The sequence below is a fragment of the Lactuca virosa genome, chromosome 8 (assembly GCF_052849685.1).
Source record: "Lactuca virosa cultivar CGN04683 chromosome 8, Lactuca_virosa_CGN04683_v6, whole genome shotgun sequence".
NCBI classification, from domain to species: Eukaryota; Viridiplantae; Streptophyta; class Magnoliopsida; order Asterales; family Asteraceae; genus Lactuca; species Lactuca virosa.
In genome coordinates, this window is record NC_136433.1 from 66,641,517 (window position 1) to 66,661,375 (window position 19,859).

General features: G+C 33.9%; 1 protein-coding gene across 2 annotated transcripts; it reads right to left on the reverse strand.

Moving 5' to 3' along the window:
- Positions 1 to 16,846: 16,846 nt before the first annotated feature.
- LOC145134298 (uncharacterized) lies at positions 16,847 to 18,747 on the reverse strand. 2 transcript variants are annotated; one of them, XM_079069164.1, is made up of 4 exons: positions 18,618 to 18,747; positions 17,720 to 17,897; positions 17,571 to 17,634; positions 16,847 to 17,486 (listed from the first exon to the last, which is right to left on the reverse strand). In XM_079069164.1, the coding sequence occupies exons 2-4, from the start codon at positions 17,860 to 17,862 to the stop codon at positions 17,160 to 17,162; spliced, it is 534 nt and encodes a 177-aa protein (XP_078925290.1). In that variant the 5' UTR covers positions 17,863 to 17,897; positions 18,618 to 18,747; the 3' UTR covers positions 16,847 to 17,159. The 2 variants fall into 2 exon arrangements, with proteins under 2 accessions (XP_078925290.1, XP_078925291.1); XM_079069165.1 differs by lacking the exon at positions 18,618 to 18,747 and having other exon boundaries at positions 17,720 to 18,013.
- Between the last annotated feature and the right edge of the window lie 1,112 nt (positions 18,748 to 19,859).

The following is a 19,859-nucleotide window of genomic DNA, read 5'->3' on the forward strand; positions in this document are numbered from 1 at the left end:
TTCGATTCTCGATTTCTTCCTGAATTTATATTGTTTCCCTTCAAGTTTAAGAAGATACATAGATATTCTTGGACATCATTTGAAAGGATTTTTTGGCCAAACCTTATTATTATTGAATTATCGAAAGTTAAAATGAGATTGTACATTTTATATGAGCATCAATGCTTTAAAAACCGGTTTTTTAATTGAACTGGTCTGATGAACGGTTTTTGTGTTACATATATCAGGTGTGTGCATTAACATTTGAGTTGTGTACACTCCGGATAACTTGATCGATCAATCTATTCAATTTACCTTGGAAATGGACTATTTTTAAAATGGTTAAATAAAATCCAACTATCAAAGTTCACACCAATTTAATATTAATTGATGTTTAAGTCGATTTTATCTAGAAACTCAAGATATTATCATGGTTTTTTAGTAGAATGATGTTTGATTCACCACATCTAACTGATAAGCTAGCTTATTTTATGAGTTTTTTTTAAGTTGTCGTATTTAGCAAACCAAAAAATAGCTTATAAGTTAACTTTTTAAAAAGATACCTAGAATAGTTTTTAGGAATTTTTTTAAAAAAAATTCAAAAAATATGAGTTCATGTGAAAGCTCTGGTCCAGAGTTTGTTTGGAGAGGTGAAACTTGCTCAAAGATCGTGAAGCGTAACACACAGTGGTTAGGATCCGGAGAAGTCCTTTCTTCTAGTCTACAAAGAGACGTTTGAGGAGTCTTTAAAGAGTCTTTACAGGGAAGCAATTCTAGTCAGAGCTTTGGTGTTGGCTTTGCTGCGTTGGGGAACAAGTTTTGACTTTATGACAGTCTGTTATAGGCCCATTGGCCCAACCCAGAATTTTAAGCCAACTACACTATAAATACATCATTTATTGTAACCCTAGATATGGATCATAAGATCAAAGTGTGTGATTGTGTGTCGACATTGTGAGTGCAACAAATACTTAGATTTGTATAACATTCATTAATCGATAAAAGAATCTATCGAGTTTGCTTTTAGAGGTAGCATGATTATCCTAATCAAGTGTACCACATTAAAATCTCCTTGTGTTCTTGTTTGATCTTTTGAACATTCTCATCCAAATTGGGTTCTTAAGTTTGTCGAGATTGTATCGTAATACTATAACAATCAGAATAAAGGAAAGGAAAATGTGGAACTTAAGTAAGAAAGAACAAATGTTGGATAGCATCATGTATGGATACATGTGATACTATTTCAGGGTTTTGGATGCTAAACTTTTATATAGTAAATGTATGGTTACATATTCTCTTTGTTACTGCTATATAGATTTTATGTTGTATTCCCATTATAGTAATTAATTAAGAGTATCCACAATCGTGAGTTCAATGGGAGAGTTGAATGAGGTGGCAAGTCTATGTGTCATTCAATTGATGAAACTCTACTATTGTAAGATGTCACCTTGGCATTCAATAGATTTGGAGTTCAATGGCCATTGAACTCTGCAATGGGAAAAAAGAAAGTTTTTAATTCTTAAATATTTACTATAAATTACATTTTATAACATTCTATTGAACTTTGTAGAGTTCAATGCATTATAGGAAAAAAAATGATAAAGTTGTATGGATTGTAGAAAGATGATGTGACAATCCATTGAACTCTATGGAGTTCAATGTATTGTGGATGCCCTAATATATCAGCATAACTCTCTTGCATTTGGAATATAGATATACGTTTTGTCATAACTTCGTTGATATATAATCATAATTCTCGAAATACACTTCCGTTAAAAATTAAGGTGTTACAAAATCGCAAATGATGGTGTAAAAAAACAAGATAATCATATAAACATGGTGAGTCCATCGTTACAAAACTTAGAAGTTTATGAAACGTAATATAATTATCAGTTGTAACTATAGACGAAAACTTTGAAAATGACTCAATACCCGATCAAGAATGTTTCATCACTTTCATAAAAATAGAGTTTCGTCCTAACCACCACTTCCATCCTCTCTAGTCTCCATCACCACCAAGACCAAATCGTTCCATGAAGAACTAAAAACATTATATTTATTTCCATAAAATCCAATAATTGAAATAGTTGCATGGTTTAAATGGAGAAACATGTGTGTCACACTTGGAGAAAATCGTTAGGATCATAATAACTTTTAAATATACTCTTGTCAAAATGAAGGGCATATTATATTATGATTATTATCATATTCATATACTATGTCACTTTGTCTATTGTAGCCGATTCTTTTTACTTAAATGCTTGATAAAATTGTACCTTAGTGTAGTAGACTTGTGCAATTGGACCCACCAAATGTAATGAGAAAAAGACATGAAAGGCCAAAACAATCGACAGCCAACCAAGCGTAAAATCATGTAGAATAACAGAGAAAAAAGAATAATTCCTTTTGGCGTGACAAAAAAGCATGCATCATCAATTCGGTCAAACGGCCTTCAACAAAATGCAACTTTGACCAAGTCGCTCAGATCACATTAGATATTCACCGTACACCAATTACCATTTGAATTCACATGACAAACAAACAAACGAAACAAAACAAAAGGTTGTTTCTTGGAAACATTATATAAAGTAAAGTAGCAAACGCAATTTTAGCTTTTAACACATGCTTTTCTTGGATCCCCTTTTAGTTTCATTTGTTGCAGACATGGTCCTTTATTCTTTTACCCATTTAGTTTGAAATTTTTGCATATATGGTCCTTTAGTTAAGATCAAACTGTTTGGTTGTTAAGTGTTCTAAACTGGCCATTTTATTTTAAACAAACTTATAGTTGTATTTTTCAAAATTTTATTAAGAAAGTAAAATTCATATTTAGCCTCTTAAGGGAAAATCTTTTAAAAAATATCTTAAATACGAAGACAAATTTTGCAACAAATAATGTATTTTGCAATGGACTAGTGCGAAATTAATGCTATTTTGAGGCATAAATAGTTTTATATTATTTTGTGACAAATCATACTCGAAGTGGCTAGATTTATATCACTTTTATTATTAAATTAGACAAATTATATTGCATTGTTTTTAAACGTATGAATCTATGTGGCGATCAAAAGTAACAGAAGAAGAACTTCGGTATGGTATGAGGTTAAAAATAATTCCTAACATGAGCACCATATCTACACTACATGAGACCCTCATAAAATGTAACATCTACCATCTACATCTAATTTTTAAGACCCTAGTTAAGGACTCCCAAACCCTGTTTTGGACGGAAGTTTGGCTCAAAAGTGAGCCATTATCCTTAACTTTCCCAAAACTATTCACACCTGAAACAAATTGTGACTACCTTTGTAGGTGGAGGGTATGAACTAATTAAAATGGGCTTGATCTCTTCTGATAAGGATTGGCAGAACTGCAGATGACATGGCTAGGTTGCAAGAAAACTGTGGTGATGTTAAATTCTCAAATGATGTGAAGAAGTTTATTTTGAATCTCGACAAACCATACGGTTTTCCCTAGGGTGAAGCCAGGATTTAATAATAAGGGCTGACAGCCTCGCATCGTAATAACATATTAAAGTATAATCTTATATCTAAATAAAGTAATAGAGTCTAAAATTTAAAAATAAATTTGTCAGAAAAATTCGTCTAGATGTAGTAGAAGCTATATCGATCATTATAAGAATCAATCTTAAAAAGTTTACCATATGCATTGACTCATATTCATCCATTAACATCGATTTTAAAAATGTTTTCAATTGACTATAAGAATTGACTAATATTTATCGATTAACCTTCTTATTGATTACAAAATTGAAATCATGTAGCTATGGTAGTGTAGGCAGAAACAATTTTTTAATTGAAATTCAACTTGTTGTCGAATAAAAATAGCTACAAAATCATTAATTAACAAAGGTTATTTATGAAAAAATGGGGGTATAATTAGAAGATAATGAGGAATTGACATAAATGTGGGTATTAATTTGATTAAACTAAAAAAATGGGGGTGGAGGCAAAAAAAAAAATGAGGGTGGAGGTTGTGTGATTTAACTCAAATCATGGACTGAATTTTGGTGGCAATTCTTATACCCTCGTTGTTTTCTTTATATAATAATTGTCGGGTCATTTTATCTATAATATGGTTGAAGGTTTAAAAGAGATTGAGGGGAAGAACATCTGGCAGCACTCCGCCGTTGGTTTCCTCTTCTCCTTCTTATAGAAAACTCATTGATAAGCATACATTACCCAATAACTATAAACATTGGTGTTGGAACAAATTCACTCCCATGAAGGTTAACATTCTAGGTTGGAGATTTCGTCTAGGGAAGACTAATAATATGTTATAACTTGCAGAAAAAAATGATAATGTCTCCAATCATTCATGTCCAATATGTGTTACAAATCTTGTCATATTTAGAAGCCTGGGATGATGCGGTTCAACGGTGCACAAACCTTTCAACAACAAACATGTCCTTGGAAGATACAATCTCATGGAAATACTTCAGTCCGTGTTGGTGTTCTCAACAAAAGTTCATCCAATCCATCTTTCTTTGTCTTGTTTAGGTAATTAGGTGGTTTAGAAATCACAAGATCCACTCATGTGTGCCAAAGACTCACTCATTACTTGCATATGGTGGGCGTTTATATAATGGCTCCAATCATTCATGTCCATTATGTGTTACAAATCTTGTCATATTTATGAGCCTGAAATGATGTGGTTCGATGGTGCCCATACCTTTCAGAAACAAACATGTCCTTGGAAGATACACTCATGAAAATACTTCAGTGGTGTTCTCAACAATAATTCATCCATGCCATCTCTCTATCTTGTATGGGTAATTAGGCGTTTTAGAAATCACAAGATCCACTTGGGTGTGCCAAAGACTCACTCATTACTTTCACAACGTGGACGTTTATATGTTTTCATGGATAAATAATCGGAAAGAATAGAAGTCATATAAACACGAACTCTAAAAAACGGTTATATAAACACATTTTCAATAGTAATGCATTTATATATAACTCAAGAGTAAATCCCTAAACAATATATAATAAACCATTGAGTTCATTTATCTGAAATATAAACCAAGGATGTATGACGAGTTAGAGCATCTACAATAAAATCTTTTTTAAAGCTTGTTCATCTTGAAAAAACAATGAAAAAATTATTTTCCTATTATGTAAGAAGCTTTTTCAAAAGAGTTTTTTAATAAACAAGCCCTTCATCGACCTTTTTAAACATTTTGTTGGACCTCATATATTATATCAATTATAACAACTAAGCCAACATGTATAAAAACAATATGCTAATATAAATAAGTTTGATGTGTCACATATCAACGATGTCATTCATTATAAGGTAAATGTCACTGAGACGCTACAAACTTTTCTTATTTTATTTAAATGATCCCTTATATTATTTTTTTTTCCTTTTAAGGACATGAAGTCTACTTTTTAGGTTTTCAAAAGTCATTAGGCCAACTCCAACCTCATCACTAAAAATTACACATTATTTTTGTGTAAAACTCACAACAAAACTCTTTTCAACTCCAACCACACACTAAAAAATTATACTAAAACATATTTTAATATTATAAATTATAAAACAATAATTATAAAAACTAAAAATATCTAAAATAATACTATTTAAAAGAAAAAACAGTTTGGTGTTATGAATAGTGGCCTCTATATATAGAGGCCATATTTCTTCCTACAAAAATGAAGATCACTTTTAGTGGTTGCTTGGAGCTTTTTTGACCTCTATAACATAAAAATAGATGTCTATTGGAAATTGTCTTATGAAAGAAGTGAAGGGGTTAACCGGTAAATCTTCTTCATAATCAATAAGTTAAACTGACACATCATTGAGTAATTTTGCCAACTCATAATAAAGCTGCCACGTCATGTTGGCATTTTGGTTCTATTAACAAATCCATGTGGACCACCATTCGTCACCATAAACCATCGTTGTGACATCCTCATTTTCACGGCCAGAAAAGAATGATTTTGTTTATGCTTTATAAAAAAACAGAGTACTTCTTTTAATAAAAATGTTGCGGAATTTGTTCCCAGAAAAACATGATAAATGTGTTATCAAAGCATTTCCGAAGAAATGTATTTTATTCATTTAACAATATTGGGATGTCATCGTCAATACAGAAACATAAGCATAAACAGAACTTACATTCATTATCATTAGTGATTTATATCTCCTTAATCTCTCAATGTTATGTAACTTCATATCGACACTGTGATACAAATGAGTTGGAGTGGGTTAGGTTGGGAAACTTGGTGAGTACATAGGGTTTTCAACTCACAATAATATAATTATTATGTTTAAACATCAAACAATCAACCCAATTACCCATACTCATTATCTTATTTACTCTTAAGGTTCTACCCTAAGAATCAACTATTCCTCATTCATTCATTCCTAAGGATCATCCTAAGGAACCGACACGAAGTCCATCGTTGCCATGGTTTACTCAATAGGCACTAAGTCTCATAGTCGCCAGGGTTATTCTCTTTTATCGATTCTGAGACTCCTCTCACAATACATGTCAAGGGGTTTAGGCATTACGTTGCATAGTCGCCAGGGTTAATCTCGTCTATCGACAGTGTCGTTTCCGAGACTCCTCTCACAACACATGTCAAGGGGTTTTTAGAGTAAAGCTGGTGAGCACACAGTTCAAAACACCTACAGGTTGCGAGCCTGCTAGTGTCCACTGGACTGTCTAGAATAGTCTGTGGTTGTCATCCATACTCTGCTAGATGACGGGGCCAACACTTGGGTAAAAGGTTTCTCTCATGGTTCACCTCTCACCCTTATCTAATGGTCTATATCACCTCTTATCATTTTGTTTTTGTCATACAACAACTATTTCATCTACCCATGTTTTACCCAACACATTTTGTAGATATAAAATACATATACAGTTTAAATCATTTAAAACATGTATAAAAATCTTTCATCCAGCATAGACGGCAAGTATACAGACAATATGCACACATAGCATGTAATTTACATTAAATACTTCATATTTATGTGTAAGATGAAAGTAACTATGCACTCACTTGATTTGGTGGTGACTCTGCACTTGGACAGCACTTCGTTACTTTTAAAACAATTTCCTTCGACAAAACCTATGATCATTATCACTAGGGTTTAGTCTAATATCTACCGAGACTAATTAATATTCTAGCCATTATTACTATTATATAAGCGTTAAGCAACACTTTTATATAACTCATAATAATAGCCCAAATAATTATTTTAAGGTACTAATAATGTTACTATAATTAATTAGAAGCTATATTAAAAGTAGCGTAGGCGTAGCTCACTTACAGCGGATTTTCCGAACCGAAAGACCCCTCTTTTCTCGGGACTCCGGGAGCCTCGGGGCTTCCTTCGGGTGCTAGGGGGTTTACCTAGACTTTAGGGGGCTTAAGATAGGCTAGAGAGAGAAAGTAGTGAGAGAAAGAAGAGATTTTGGAGTGAGGAACTCGGCAGCCTTCGCACTCCCTTTTATAGGCGCAACCCTCGGACAAACTTTGGGCGTACCCTCGGTGGTACGCTGCGCGTAGGGACAGGTGTCTCGCTTCGGGTGGGGCGACGTGAACTCTTCTGGACCGAGCAATGCAGCTGTACACGGGGAGTAACTCCTTCCGACGCGGGGCGTCCTTCGCATCTCAAGGCATCCTTCGGACTACGCGGGGCGTTCTCGGATTACGTTGGGCGTAGTCCTTGCACCAGCTGTTACCATCCGAAGCTAGGCGTGGGCAACAAGGAACGGCTGAGATTTGGTCACGTCATCGAGTTCGCATCAGGCTTCGTAAATTCATACTCCGACTTCAAAATTTCGTATCTTTTACATACGAGCTCCGTTTTCGAAGTTCTTTATATCCACACGTAGACGGAAACGTACTCTACAACTTTCGTTTAGACTCCGTCGGCTAATTTTGACTTTTTTTAAAAGTTATATTTTTAACAAGCCGGGACAGGATTGGTCCGTTAAAAATTCATAACTTCTTCATCCGACATCCGTTTTCGTTTGTCTTTTTATCGTCACACTAGTATTAACGAGATCTTCGATTCTCGTTTAGGTTGTGTCGGCTAAAAACCGCTCGATCTAATATTCGAACTTCGGGTTGTACACTGCTAAGCCGAAACTTTGAAAAATCATAACTTCCTCATACGAAGTCAGATTTGGGTGTTCTTTTTATGCACACTCTCGGTTTAACATATTCTACGACTTTAGTTTAGATTTCTAAGGCTAAAAGTCGTTTTATCGTAAATTCGCTAATTACGCTTCCCGGTGTCGTGCCGGTTTTGCCGTAAAACTTCGACGGGTTTATAACTTCTTCGTTGTAACTCGGATTTCGGTGTTCTTTATATGTACGGAACCCTTGTAACATATACTACCACTTGGTTAAGATTATTCCTTCTAAATAATCTTCCATCAAAAACTCACTTTTGATGCTCATTGTCTCTAAATTGACTAGCCTGGATCTACGGGCGTTACAATTATCTCCCCCTTAGGATGATTACGTCCCCAGAATCATCAACGAAACAGGGTTGTATAATGACTCCTTACGTTATCTCTTCATACTAGGTAATAACCGTAACTTCTATGTTGCTTTGAACGAGTATTTAACTCTTGGACTCCTTGACTGCAGGCGGTGCTCGATCTTGCACCTGCTCTGTTAGACTCCAAATTATGGCCTTCAAGTCACAATCTCGATCCTTACTGGAGACTCCTTCTTCTTCTTAAGATAAGTTCTTTTATTACTACAATGGATCGATGTGTCATATTCTAATGACCTATCATCGTAGGTTGCAACGCTTAGACTCAGGTCTCTTAGAGTCAAATTCCAGAACAGACTATACCTTCCTTCATGTTCTAATGTGATATAATCACATCTTAAAAGGTAGCATTCCTAGCTACAAGCAACTATCGCGATACCTCTACTGATCGCTTTGATTGTCTTTCACTTCAAGTTTCTAGCTTAAGTCAGATGCTACATCGGACTTGGTTCTCTGAACCATTTAACATACTCGTCTTAGTCGGACTCAATTTGATATGACCACTAGGGTCGGAATAACAACAATCTTCTTAGTCATTACCGAAACAATGGTAACGACATACTTGAATAAAATGGTATCAATTACTAGCTTCTTGGTAACCTTGTGACTTTCCCTTATCCAAGCGTGAGTCCTGTGCTTCCGGTAGTATAGGCCTCTACTACCTTTCACACCTACTCATACTCGTGTCAAGTATTGTCTCGTAGTTCTCCAGTCATTATCACAAAAACAATTTTAACACATACAAATGTGTCCAAACAATCATATAACTTTCTCTAGACTCTACTAGGACTTCTTCCATGCGTATCTTCAATCATCAATTCTGCTTCAACTCGATTGGCGATGGAAATGTCAGACGATGGGATAACTTCATGGATTATACAAAAAAAATCTTTCTTTCTGCTTATCGAAAGTGTACTTCTCCCATACTATACGTATTATTTCTTAGACGCCTTCTAAAGGCAAGATATCACTCTTACGATATCTTCCGATAGGTGTCATTCACTATCGTAATCCTTCTCATTTCCTCCATTTGCTTAGTCTGCTATGAGTCCTTATCATGACATTCTATACACCCAAGCAAGCGTTTGGTGTATCGAAACGAGAATATAGATAGAGAAGGTTTAGATGTGTAATCCTCCTAATTAATACAAAAAGTTATATGTCAGTTCTAATACCGTAATTAAACGTTTAGAAATCTGAACACATAAAATTTCCAGATCCGGTCGGCAACAAACCATAGATCCGTTCAAACAATAGCATAAAGCATCACAAATCATTTAGCACATAAAAACATTTCAGGCATCTTCCCTAATTAAGCTAGTGCTTGTGTCTATTCAGGTGTACTTCCTAAAATATATTAGACACACTCCTCATGATCATCGCTTAGCATTCTAAGTTTAAGTCTAGAAATAAATCCTCATTCCTAGTTCGCTTAAACTAATGCTCTGATACCAACTATGACATCCCCATTTTCACGGCCAGAAAAGAACGATTTTGTTTATGCTTTATAAAAAAATCAGAGTACTTCTTTTAATAAAAATGTTGCGGAATTTGCTCACAGAAAAACATGATAAATGTGTTATCAAAGCATTTCCGAAGAAATGTATTTTATTCATTTAAAAATATTGGGATGTCATCATCAATACAGAAACATAAGCATAAACAGAACTTACATTCATTATCATTAGTGATTTATATCTCCTTAATCTCTCAGTGTAATGTAACTTCATATCGACACTATGATACAAATGAGTTGGAGTGGGTCAGGTTGGGAAACCTGGTGAGTACATAGGGTTTTCAACTCACAATAATATAATTATTATGTTTAAACATCAAACAATCAACCCAATTACCCATACCCATTATCTTATTTACTCTTAAGGTTCTATCCTAAGAATCAACTATTCCTCGTTCATTCATTCCTAAGGATCATCCTAAGGAATCGACACGAAGTCCATCGTTGTCATGGTTTACTCAATAGGCACTAAGTCTCATAGTCGCCAGGGTTATTCTCTTTTATCGATTCCGAGACTCCTTTCACAATACATGTCAAGAGGTTTAGGCACTACGTTGCATAGTCGCCACGGTTAATCTCGTCTATCGACAGTGTCGTTTCCGAGACTCCTCTCACAAAACATGTCAAGGGGTTTTTAGAGTACAGCTCGTGAGCACACAGTTCAAAACACCTACAGGTTGCGAGTCTGCTAGTGTCCACTGGACTGTCTAGAATAGTCTGTGGTTATCATCCATACTCTGCTAGATGACGGGGCCAACACTTGGGTAAAAGGCTTCTCTCATGGTTCACCTCTCACCCTTATCTAATGGTCTATATCACCTCTTATCATTTTGTTTTTGTCACACAGCAACTATTTCATCTATCCATGTTTTACCCAACACATTTTGTAGATATAAAATACATATACAGTTTAAATCATTTAAAACATGTATAAAAATCTTTCACCCAGCATAGACGGCAAATATACAGACAATATAAACACATAGCATGTAATTTACATTAAATATTTCATATTTATGTGTAATATGAAAGTAACTATGCACTCACTTGATTAGGTGGTGACTCTACACTTGGACAGCACTTCGTTACTTTTAAAACAATTTCCTTCAACAAAACCTAAGATCATTACCACTAGGGTTTAGTTTAATATTTACCGAGATTAATTAATATTCTAGCCATTATTACTATTATATAAGTGTTAAGCAACACTCTTATATAACTCATATAATAGCCCAAATAATTATTTTAAGGTCCTAATAATGTTACTATAATTAATTAGAAGCTATATTAAAAATAGTGTAGGCGTAGCTCACTTACAACGGGTTTTCTCGAAACCGGGCTTCGCTTGGAGCAGCGTTTCCGAACCGAAAGACCCCTTTTTCTCGGGACTCTGGTAGCCTCGGGGCTTCCTTCGGGTGCTAGGGGGTTTACCTAGACTTTAGGGGGCTTAAGATAGGCTAGAGAGAGAAAGTAGTGAGAGAAAGAAGAGATTTTGGAGTGAGGAACTCGGCAGCCTTCGCACTCCCTTTTATAGGCGCAACCCTCGGACGAACGTTGGGCGTACCCTCGGTGGTACGCTGCGCGTAGGGACAGGTGTCTAGCTTCGGGTGGGGCGATGTGGACTCTTATGGACCGAGCAATGCAGATGTACACGGGGCGTAACTCCTTCCGACGCGGGGCGTACTTCGCATCTCAAGGCATCCTTTGGACTACGTGGGGCGTTCTCGGATTACGTTGGGCGTAGTCCTCGCACCAGCTGTCACCATCCGAAGCGAGGCGTGGGCAACAAGGAACGGCTGAGATTTGGCCACGTCATCGAGTTCGCATCAGGCTTCGTAAATTCATACTCCGACTTCAAAAATTCGTATCTTTCGCATACAAGCTCCGTTTTTTATGTTCTTTATATCCACGCGTAGACGGGAACGTACTCTACAACTTTCGTTTAGACTCCGTTGGCTAATTTTGAATTTATTTTAAAATTTATATTTTTAACAGGCCGGGACAGGATTGGTCTTTTTATCGTCACGCTACTATTAACGAGATCTTCGATTCTCGTTTAGGTTGTGTCGACTAAAAACCGCTCGATCTAATATTCGAACTTCGGGATGTACACTACTAAGCCGAAACTTTGAAAAATCATAACTTTCTCATATGAAGTCAGAATTGGCGTTTTTTTATGCACACTCTCGGTTTAACGTATTCTACGACTTTCGTTTAGATTACTAAGGCTAAAAGTCGGTCTATCGTAAATTCACTATTTACGCTTCCCGATGCCGTGCCAGTTTTGCCGTAAAACTTCGACGGGCCATAACTTCTTCGTTATAACTCGGATTTTGGCGTTCTTTATATGTACGGAACCCTTGTAACATATACTACCACTTGGTTAAGATTATTCCTTCTAAATAATTTTCCATCAAAAACTCATTTTTGATGCTCATTGTCTCTAAATTGACTAGCTTGGATCTACGGGCGTTACAATCATCTACCGCCCACCAACCATGGACCATCGTCCACCATAGGACCCATAAAACAGGTGAACATGAGGTCATGATTGTTGAAGGTTCAAAACAGGTCGTGTAATGCCCATTGATGAACAAGAACAAAATTAAAAAAAGGAAATCAGTGAATTAAACATCTTAATATTTGATCCAATATCCCTCATGTGTACATCTTTGCATTCATTTCGTTTGACCATCTCCAACAAACTCGAATAAACATAACAAAATGAAAAAAAGAAATTGAGATTTATTAAGAGAGATGGAAGAAACCCATATCTGGGTATGGAACAAAAAACAAATATGAGAAACAATTTAAACTTATGTTATCTTTGTTTGGGTATCGAAAAAAAAACCCAAGGATCGTCCAATCTAGGTTCTTCATCTTCATGGGCTCTTCATCTTCAAACGAGAATCTTTAAGCACCAAAATTTATCCAACAAAGACATGAAAGCCAAAAATTAAGGAAGCTACAATATCTTTGATAGAAATATAACTAAGAAACGATAGCTTTTCTTTGAAATAGATCTTTAATTTGACTAATCAACTAGTAAATATCGAAAATGTAGATAGATGTAAAGGAAAAGAACGAACATATTTTCGTCTTCAAAAACTCTTCGAAATCCTTCATCTGATTAAAAGCATCTGTATAACTAGAAAGATAACAGACGACACACGTATCAATTGAGTAGAGAGAATCAAAGTTTAGCCGCTAGTAAATACGAGGGGATAACGTAGAGAGGCGATGGCGACTTCAAACCTTCAAAGGTGTTGTGGTGGGAGATGAGTTTTCTTCAAGAACTCAAAAACATGAACAGGTTGTTAATGGTGGGTGTTGGATTTTAGTTTAATTTATTTTTTATTTTTAGTTAAAGAAAAAGTCACCTCGTCCATGAAAATTGAAAATTACCGGTTAAAGTCCTTTTTTAATAGGTAAAACTAGACTACTCCCTTAAACTATAAAAAAAACATGATGGATTTTTTAAACCAAAACGTAAAAGTTGGTTTGGCTATAATAACATTTACCTTTTATTATATTGTAGTGATAGTTATGTTTTTTTGGTTGGTGATGTATAAATGATAAGGCATTATAAAAGTTTTATAAAAATACTATTATATTATGGATGCTCTTAGTCCAGAAATTACATTCAGAGTGCAAAGTGCTGCTGTGCAGCTGACATATGATAATCCAAATTATTTTATGTCACGTCACACCAGTTGTTTAATAGTCATAAAAATAAAAGAATCTAGAACGAGTCATTCTGAAATTTGTGGTAATTTTCTAAAAAGTTATCACTAAATTTTGAAAAAAAAAACTTCTCAAAATACTTTCATGTTGCAAAAAAGCACATTGTATTTTTTACAAAGGTAACAAACTTAACTTTTTGTATATTTACCATCTATCTCAAGTTGAAGAGGTGTCATTTTTCTAAATTTTATATTTTTGAGCCAACTTTTAAATTTTATTACAAGTTTGATCTAAATTTTAAATTTGGAATTCATCTCAAATTTAATTTAATTTATAAGTGTATTTATCCATGACTTTTAAGATCTTTTTACAATTTAACAATTATTTTAAAATAATTCATAGATTATTTTATTACTTTTTTTAGATTATTTTATAACATTTAAAAATACTTTCGTTGAAGATAAGTTGTATGAAATGATTAAAAAAAAGTTTTAAAAAAATATAAAACAAATCTAAAATGTGGTATTAAAAAAATTGTATTTTTTTGTGTACTTTGAGTTCAGCTAGCTTATTAAAACGTATAAAAAAGTTCTAAAATTACAGAAATCTAAAAATCAATAGCATATCTTTTTCCTTGAACTCTTCATTGAAAAATCAACTACTTATTATAAACCTTTTCTATACATGTTAACTAAGTTTATAAAAAAAATTATAATTATTTAATACAACGTTTATATATATATATATATATATATATATATATATATATATATATATATATATATATATATATATATATATATATATATATATATATATTCAAAAATTTATACTTGACAAAACTGCAAAAATAGTCCCTGTGGTATGTATTTTTTTGGGGTTTTAATCCAAACCACGATTTTTTGGATTGTTAGTCCTTTTGAGGTAGTTTGTATGTGGAAAAGGTCCCTCCCCAAATTGAAAAGACTAAAATACCCTTAATATATTTATTTTTCATTTTTCTTTCTTTTTTAACTATTTTATAATTAATAAATAAATACAAAAAATGACTCTCTCTCTCTCTCTCTCTCTCTCTCTGTGTGTGTGTGTTCCAATTTGTCTGTAAGTTCATCCCCTACTAGATCGGAATCACCATCTCCGTCGAGACCAAGCATCCACCTTTGATGGAGCCTCCACCGGTAACAACTAAGTTTCGCTCCTCTCCACCATTTCATCTTCTTCTGCCTAATCTAAAACTTTGATCTCCACCATTTGACAGGGGCACCGAGAACCAGATAACGATGATGAAGAATTACACACAAATCAATGGTGGGTATGGCGGTGCATAGAGTCGGAGATGTAGCCATATGGAACAAATCAATTATCCATCAGTGAGATGCGATTCCATCGAGGATTAATCTGTTAATGACGCTAGAAAGAAGAATCGATCAAAACATGTTGCAATTTCTTGATTTTTGTGTGCTCATCGATGATGGAGGGTTGGGTCATTGCTTCTTCTTCCCTGGTGAATGAAGAATACCATATCGGAATCCACAAAACTCAAACACAATGCATCAAATTTCAAACCCAAACTCACCTATGTTCCTATTCTCCGGTTACAAATCCAGACCTGCGTAAGGGTTTCTGTCCATGTTGTTCATCATCGGTAATACACACGATTAGGGCTCCATCTTCACTCAAGAACATATTAGAGTTTTTATTACCACCAAGTTGTCGCAGCTCTAAACCCATTTTCTCAACACCACCAGACCACCACCATCAGAGAAATTAGGGCTCTTAAGAAAAAAGGGGCGAGGAACAACATAAATCGAAGTAGATCTCCATACACAATCAAAGTTTTGAGATCTAAGTTATTTTACACACACGAAACTAAAAAAACACACACTCGAAGGAGACGAAAATGTCGTAAACCCAGTTGAATAAATGAACTTGTGTGAGTTTTATCTCTGATTTGCAGGCCTAGTTTAAGGTGTGGTGGTAGACGATGAGAATGATGATGTGAAGAGGGTGTTGGTTGTCGATGAACTGTAACAAATATGAGGTTGCAGGTGGTGTGTCGATGGTGAAAAGATGTTGGATTTGTGGGAAGAAGATGATACTCATGTGGGATTTTTTGGAGAGAGAGAGAGAGAGATGTCCCATATTTTTTATTAATAAAACTTTAAATTAAATAGAAAAAAACATAAAAAAATATTTCAGAATGGTATTTTAGTCTTTTTAGTTTACCGCATGACCAAAATTACAAGCAAACTACCTCAAAATGACCACCAATCCAAAAAAATCATGGTTTGGACTTAAACCCAAAAAAATATATACGACCATTTTTGCAATTTGTCTTTATACTTTCGTACAATTTACTTTCACAAAACTAATTTTTAATGTTATGAAAAAGTTATAAAAAATCTATTAAACTTTTAGAAAATATTGTAAAAAAGTTTAGAATATTTTTTTTTTTAAAAAAAGGTTATGAAAAGTTCTAAAAAATCTTTAAAAAGTTGTAGATATTTTCTTTTCGTAAATAAAACTAAGATTGAGACGAATACGTAATAAATTTTAAAAAATTCTTAACAAAATTTTAAATCATGGTCAAAAGTGCAAAAGATAAGTACCCTATTTAACCTAAGATAAAAGGTTTAACATTCAGAAAACGTGAATCGGTTTTAAAAGAAATTTTAAATCCTAAAATCTTTAGTGTTTTGTATTATGAGTTCATTTTTAATTGACATTTTCGTAAAATATCCTCTAGAAAACAATTGATAATAAAATCACGAGTTAAATACAAAATTAATCAGCTGCTAATTTAAAAGATTGCCACTTAAGTAGCAATCCATAATAAATTAAAACTCCACGTTACTATTTTGAGACAAACAAAACTCCAACCAAACCTGATATCATCAATGCTAACACAAACTTGTAACTAACACTCATAAATATACAAAAAAAAAAAAAATAACAAAAACATATACCTTGAAATTTTCATCCAACATAAATAATATAAAGACATTACATAATCATATTTATTATTTACAACGCTACAAACGAAATTTGACGACTTTAAAAAATTTATACAGATTTTTTCCTTTGTATAAAGTCGCAAACTTTAAATTAACAACTCAAGAACACATAAACTCTGAAAATTCCCTTCGACTGATAATTTATACTTACAAATCATATCACCAGAAGGATATTGTATTATCTTAACCCTAAACATTATTTCTTTTTTTGTTAATAACTCACTAAATATACTTACTTACATACAGACAAATACCCTCTCTTCTTAAACCTATTTACATTAAAGGTTATACCCAAATTGAGCAAAATTCCTCTTTAGAAAAGCTAAAAATTAAATTACCAACTTACTCGATGTGTTCTTCTCTTGTAATTTTGAAATACTTGATTTTGATCTGTTTTTGTATGTACTTGATGAAGAAAGTATGATTTAGGCGAGAGTAGGGATGCTGCAATTGCGGCGGTTATCCCTGTCAAGACAGTCAAACCCTTCGATTCTGACCGCCGGTTTGTTGGTGTAATTGGAACGGAGGAATCCCGGTTTCCGGGAGGAGGATGATGGAGAGGAAGATTGGATACCGGAATTGGGAGGTGGAATCACTGATTCCGGTGAGATTGGGGAGAATTTGTCGTCTCCAAATCGAGCGTCTTGTGTTAACGGGTTAGAAACTCTGCTCGGCGGTGACCCACAGAAAAAAGGGGGCGACGAGGCGGCTGCTTGTGTACATGTTTGCTCCGATGAACCATAACCACCACCCTGTAACGGAAAAATCGATGTAAATATTTGGATCTTTGTGTTTCAGAATTCAGATGCAACAATCATAATTAACAAAGCAATTACCTTTGCGAAGATGAGGTCTAAAAGCTCAGGTCCTGCTTTAGACTCATAAGTTTCTTGTTGATTGCTGAAAGTTGAAAACGAAAAATTAGGTCAATTCTAGGTGAGATTAAAATCAGAAAGAATTGAAGACTAATTTGAAGAAGACATACCACATGAGCCATCTTAAAGGTCGAACAGGCTCGTTCATGGAGGTGTCGAAGAGGTTGAGTCGTCGAGGCTTCGGACAAACGACATGATCTCCATTACCAAAAGATGAAAAGTTAGTGTTTTGTTGGATCCTGCAGTGATTCATTCTTCTGATTTTACGATATCTGAAGGAAACAACACCTGTTGAAATAGAACTTGTAAGAATTAATTCAAATCTGTTGTAGAGCTTCAAAAGTAACCCTAGATCTGAGAGAGAGAGAAGTAAAGGAAGAAAAGCAATTAGATCAATTCCAAATGGAAATGATTATTTTATATATTACAAGATCTGAAATGGACTAGATCGAGATCTGGTCAAACGAATTAAAATAATATTAAATTTGACAAACATAGACGGCAACACGAGACTATAAGATTTATAAATACAGAAGAAAGAAGACAAAATCATAAAAATAAAATATAAGCAGATCCGTTGTAATGATCGGAAATCAATCTATAAAAATCTGCAATCATATCATGACTGAGATGTTTTTGAGTATAAATAAATTTCAGAAAAATTTAGTCTCTGATTACATCGAAGATTAAAAAAATCTGCGATCTAAAATAAATCGTAGAGTCCCCAACAAAATTAGGGAAAAGATGGAAACCTTTAATCTTGAATCAAATGAAAAATCACTGTTCAAAATTAGCAAACTTCGACATCAAAAAAGGTTAAATTCGTAACGTCGCGTAGATCAAGATCGGAAGTGAAAATTAAAAGCCAAAATCAGCTAAAAGTGATGAAATCAGCACGAGAGAAGAAGAAAGAAGAAAATACAAGGATTCAAAATCACATATGCACAAAACCAGATATCTGGATGGAATTGATAGAAAATCGCTGAGAAAGTTAAGCTAATTTCTCACCTGTTGAGAAAGAAAGGAAAATCTGAGAGCTACAACCTCCTCTCGGAGTGAAAAAAATACAGAAGAAAATATAAATATAGGTGGGAACTTAGGTCAATAAATTAGGCGAAGACGAAGAAGAGGAAACGAAGTAACGGGGTTGGTTCATATATACAGCTTAAAAGACGAAATAAATAAATAACTTTAATTAAATAAACCCTCTTTTTTTATATTCACAAAGAACTTAATTAATATTTATATTTAATAACTTATATACGTAGGTATTTACTAAAATATCTATATTTGGAAGTCCTATATAATATCAAATCATATTTTCCTTTGTATCACAACCTCTTTAATTCTCCAGAATCACGAAAAGAGAGATGAAAGATTCCTACATATAAAACGTTATTTTCCACTTTTATTATGTCGTTATTCTATGAACGGTATCCGAGATGAGTCTATCATAAGAATACTCGTAAAGCTTTCTGTGATTTATTCTCACGAGTTAATGACATCACTATTCCTTAATTATTCTAAAACGAGTATATATAACAATAAACGATAGTTGATTGGCACTGTGTGGATTGTGAATAAGCTCACAAGGTATACATATTAGTGTTTGTAGGTCATTTGTAGCGACATTAGAGTCTTTTCGTTCAGTAAACTTGCATCCTCAGTATCACAGCTAAATTTGGAGTAAGAGTATAGAAAACGTTGTTTCGCGAATTAAAAGAACATACATGAGTTTTTCAATTATTACTTGTGAAGTATCGTATTTACGTATTATCTAAACATAATATAGTTTAATTAGTAAATATGTACAAATTAGAGGTATACTCTATATCCTAAATGTTAATGGAGTGTGTCTTAGAAAATGGTGCTTTGCAAATCAACAAGTTTGCTAAGTTTTTTAAAATGTTCAAGATGTTTCTTTTCATAGTAAATGTTTCTTTGCATATAATTTTTAGTAAAACGATTGTGTATATTGTCCATTTGCATTGTGTTTTCCTAAACTATTTATGTGATTTCTAGGCATATTGATTTTTCTTAACCTTTTGTGTATTTCTTTTACCAAGTCTTTTTTTTTCGTATTTTCCCAACTTGTAATATTAGTTTCGAAAATGGCTATTACGTCCATAAGGGCTAAGGGATACCATAAGGATACACTAATGGTAAAATGACAACCTCTCCAACTCATACGAAGTTATTTAAGAGATCAAGTGTTTGAGCGCATTGGATATACCAAATATAGTGGAGACA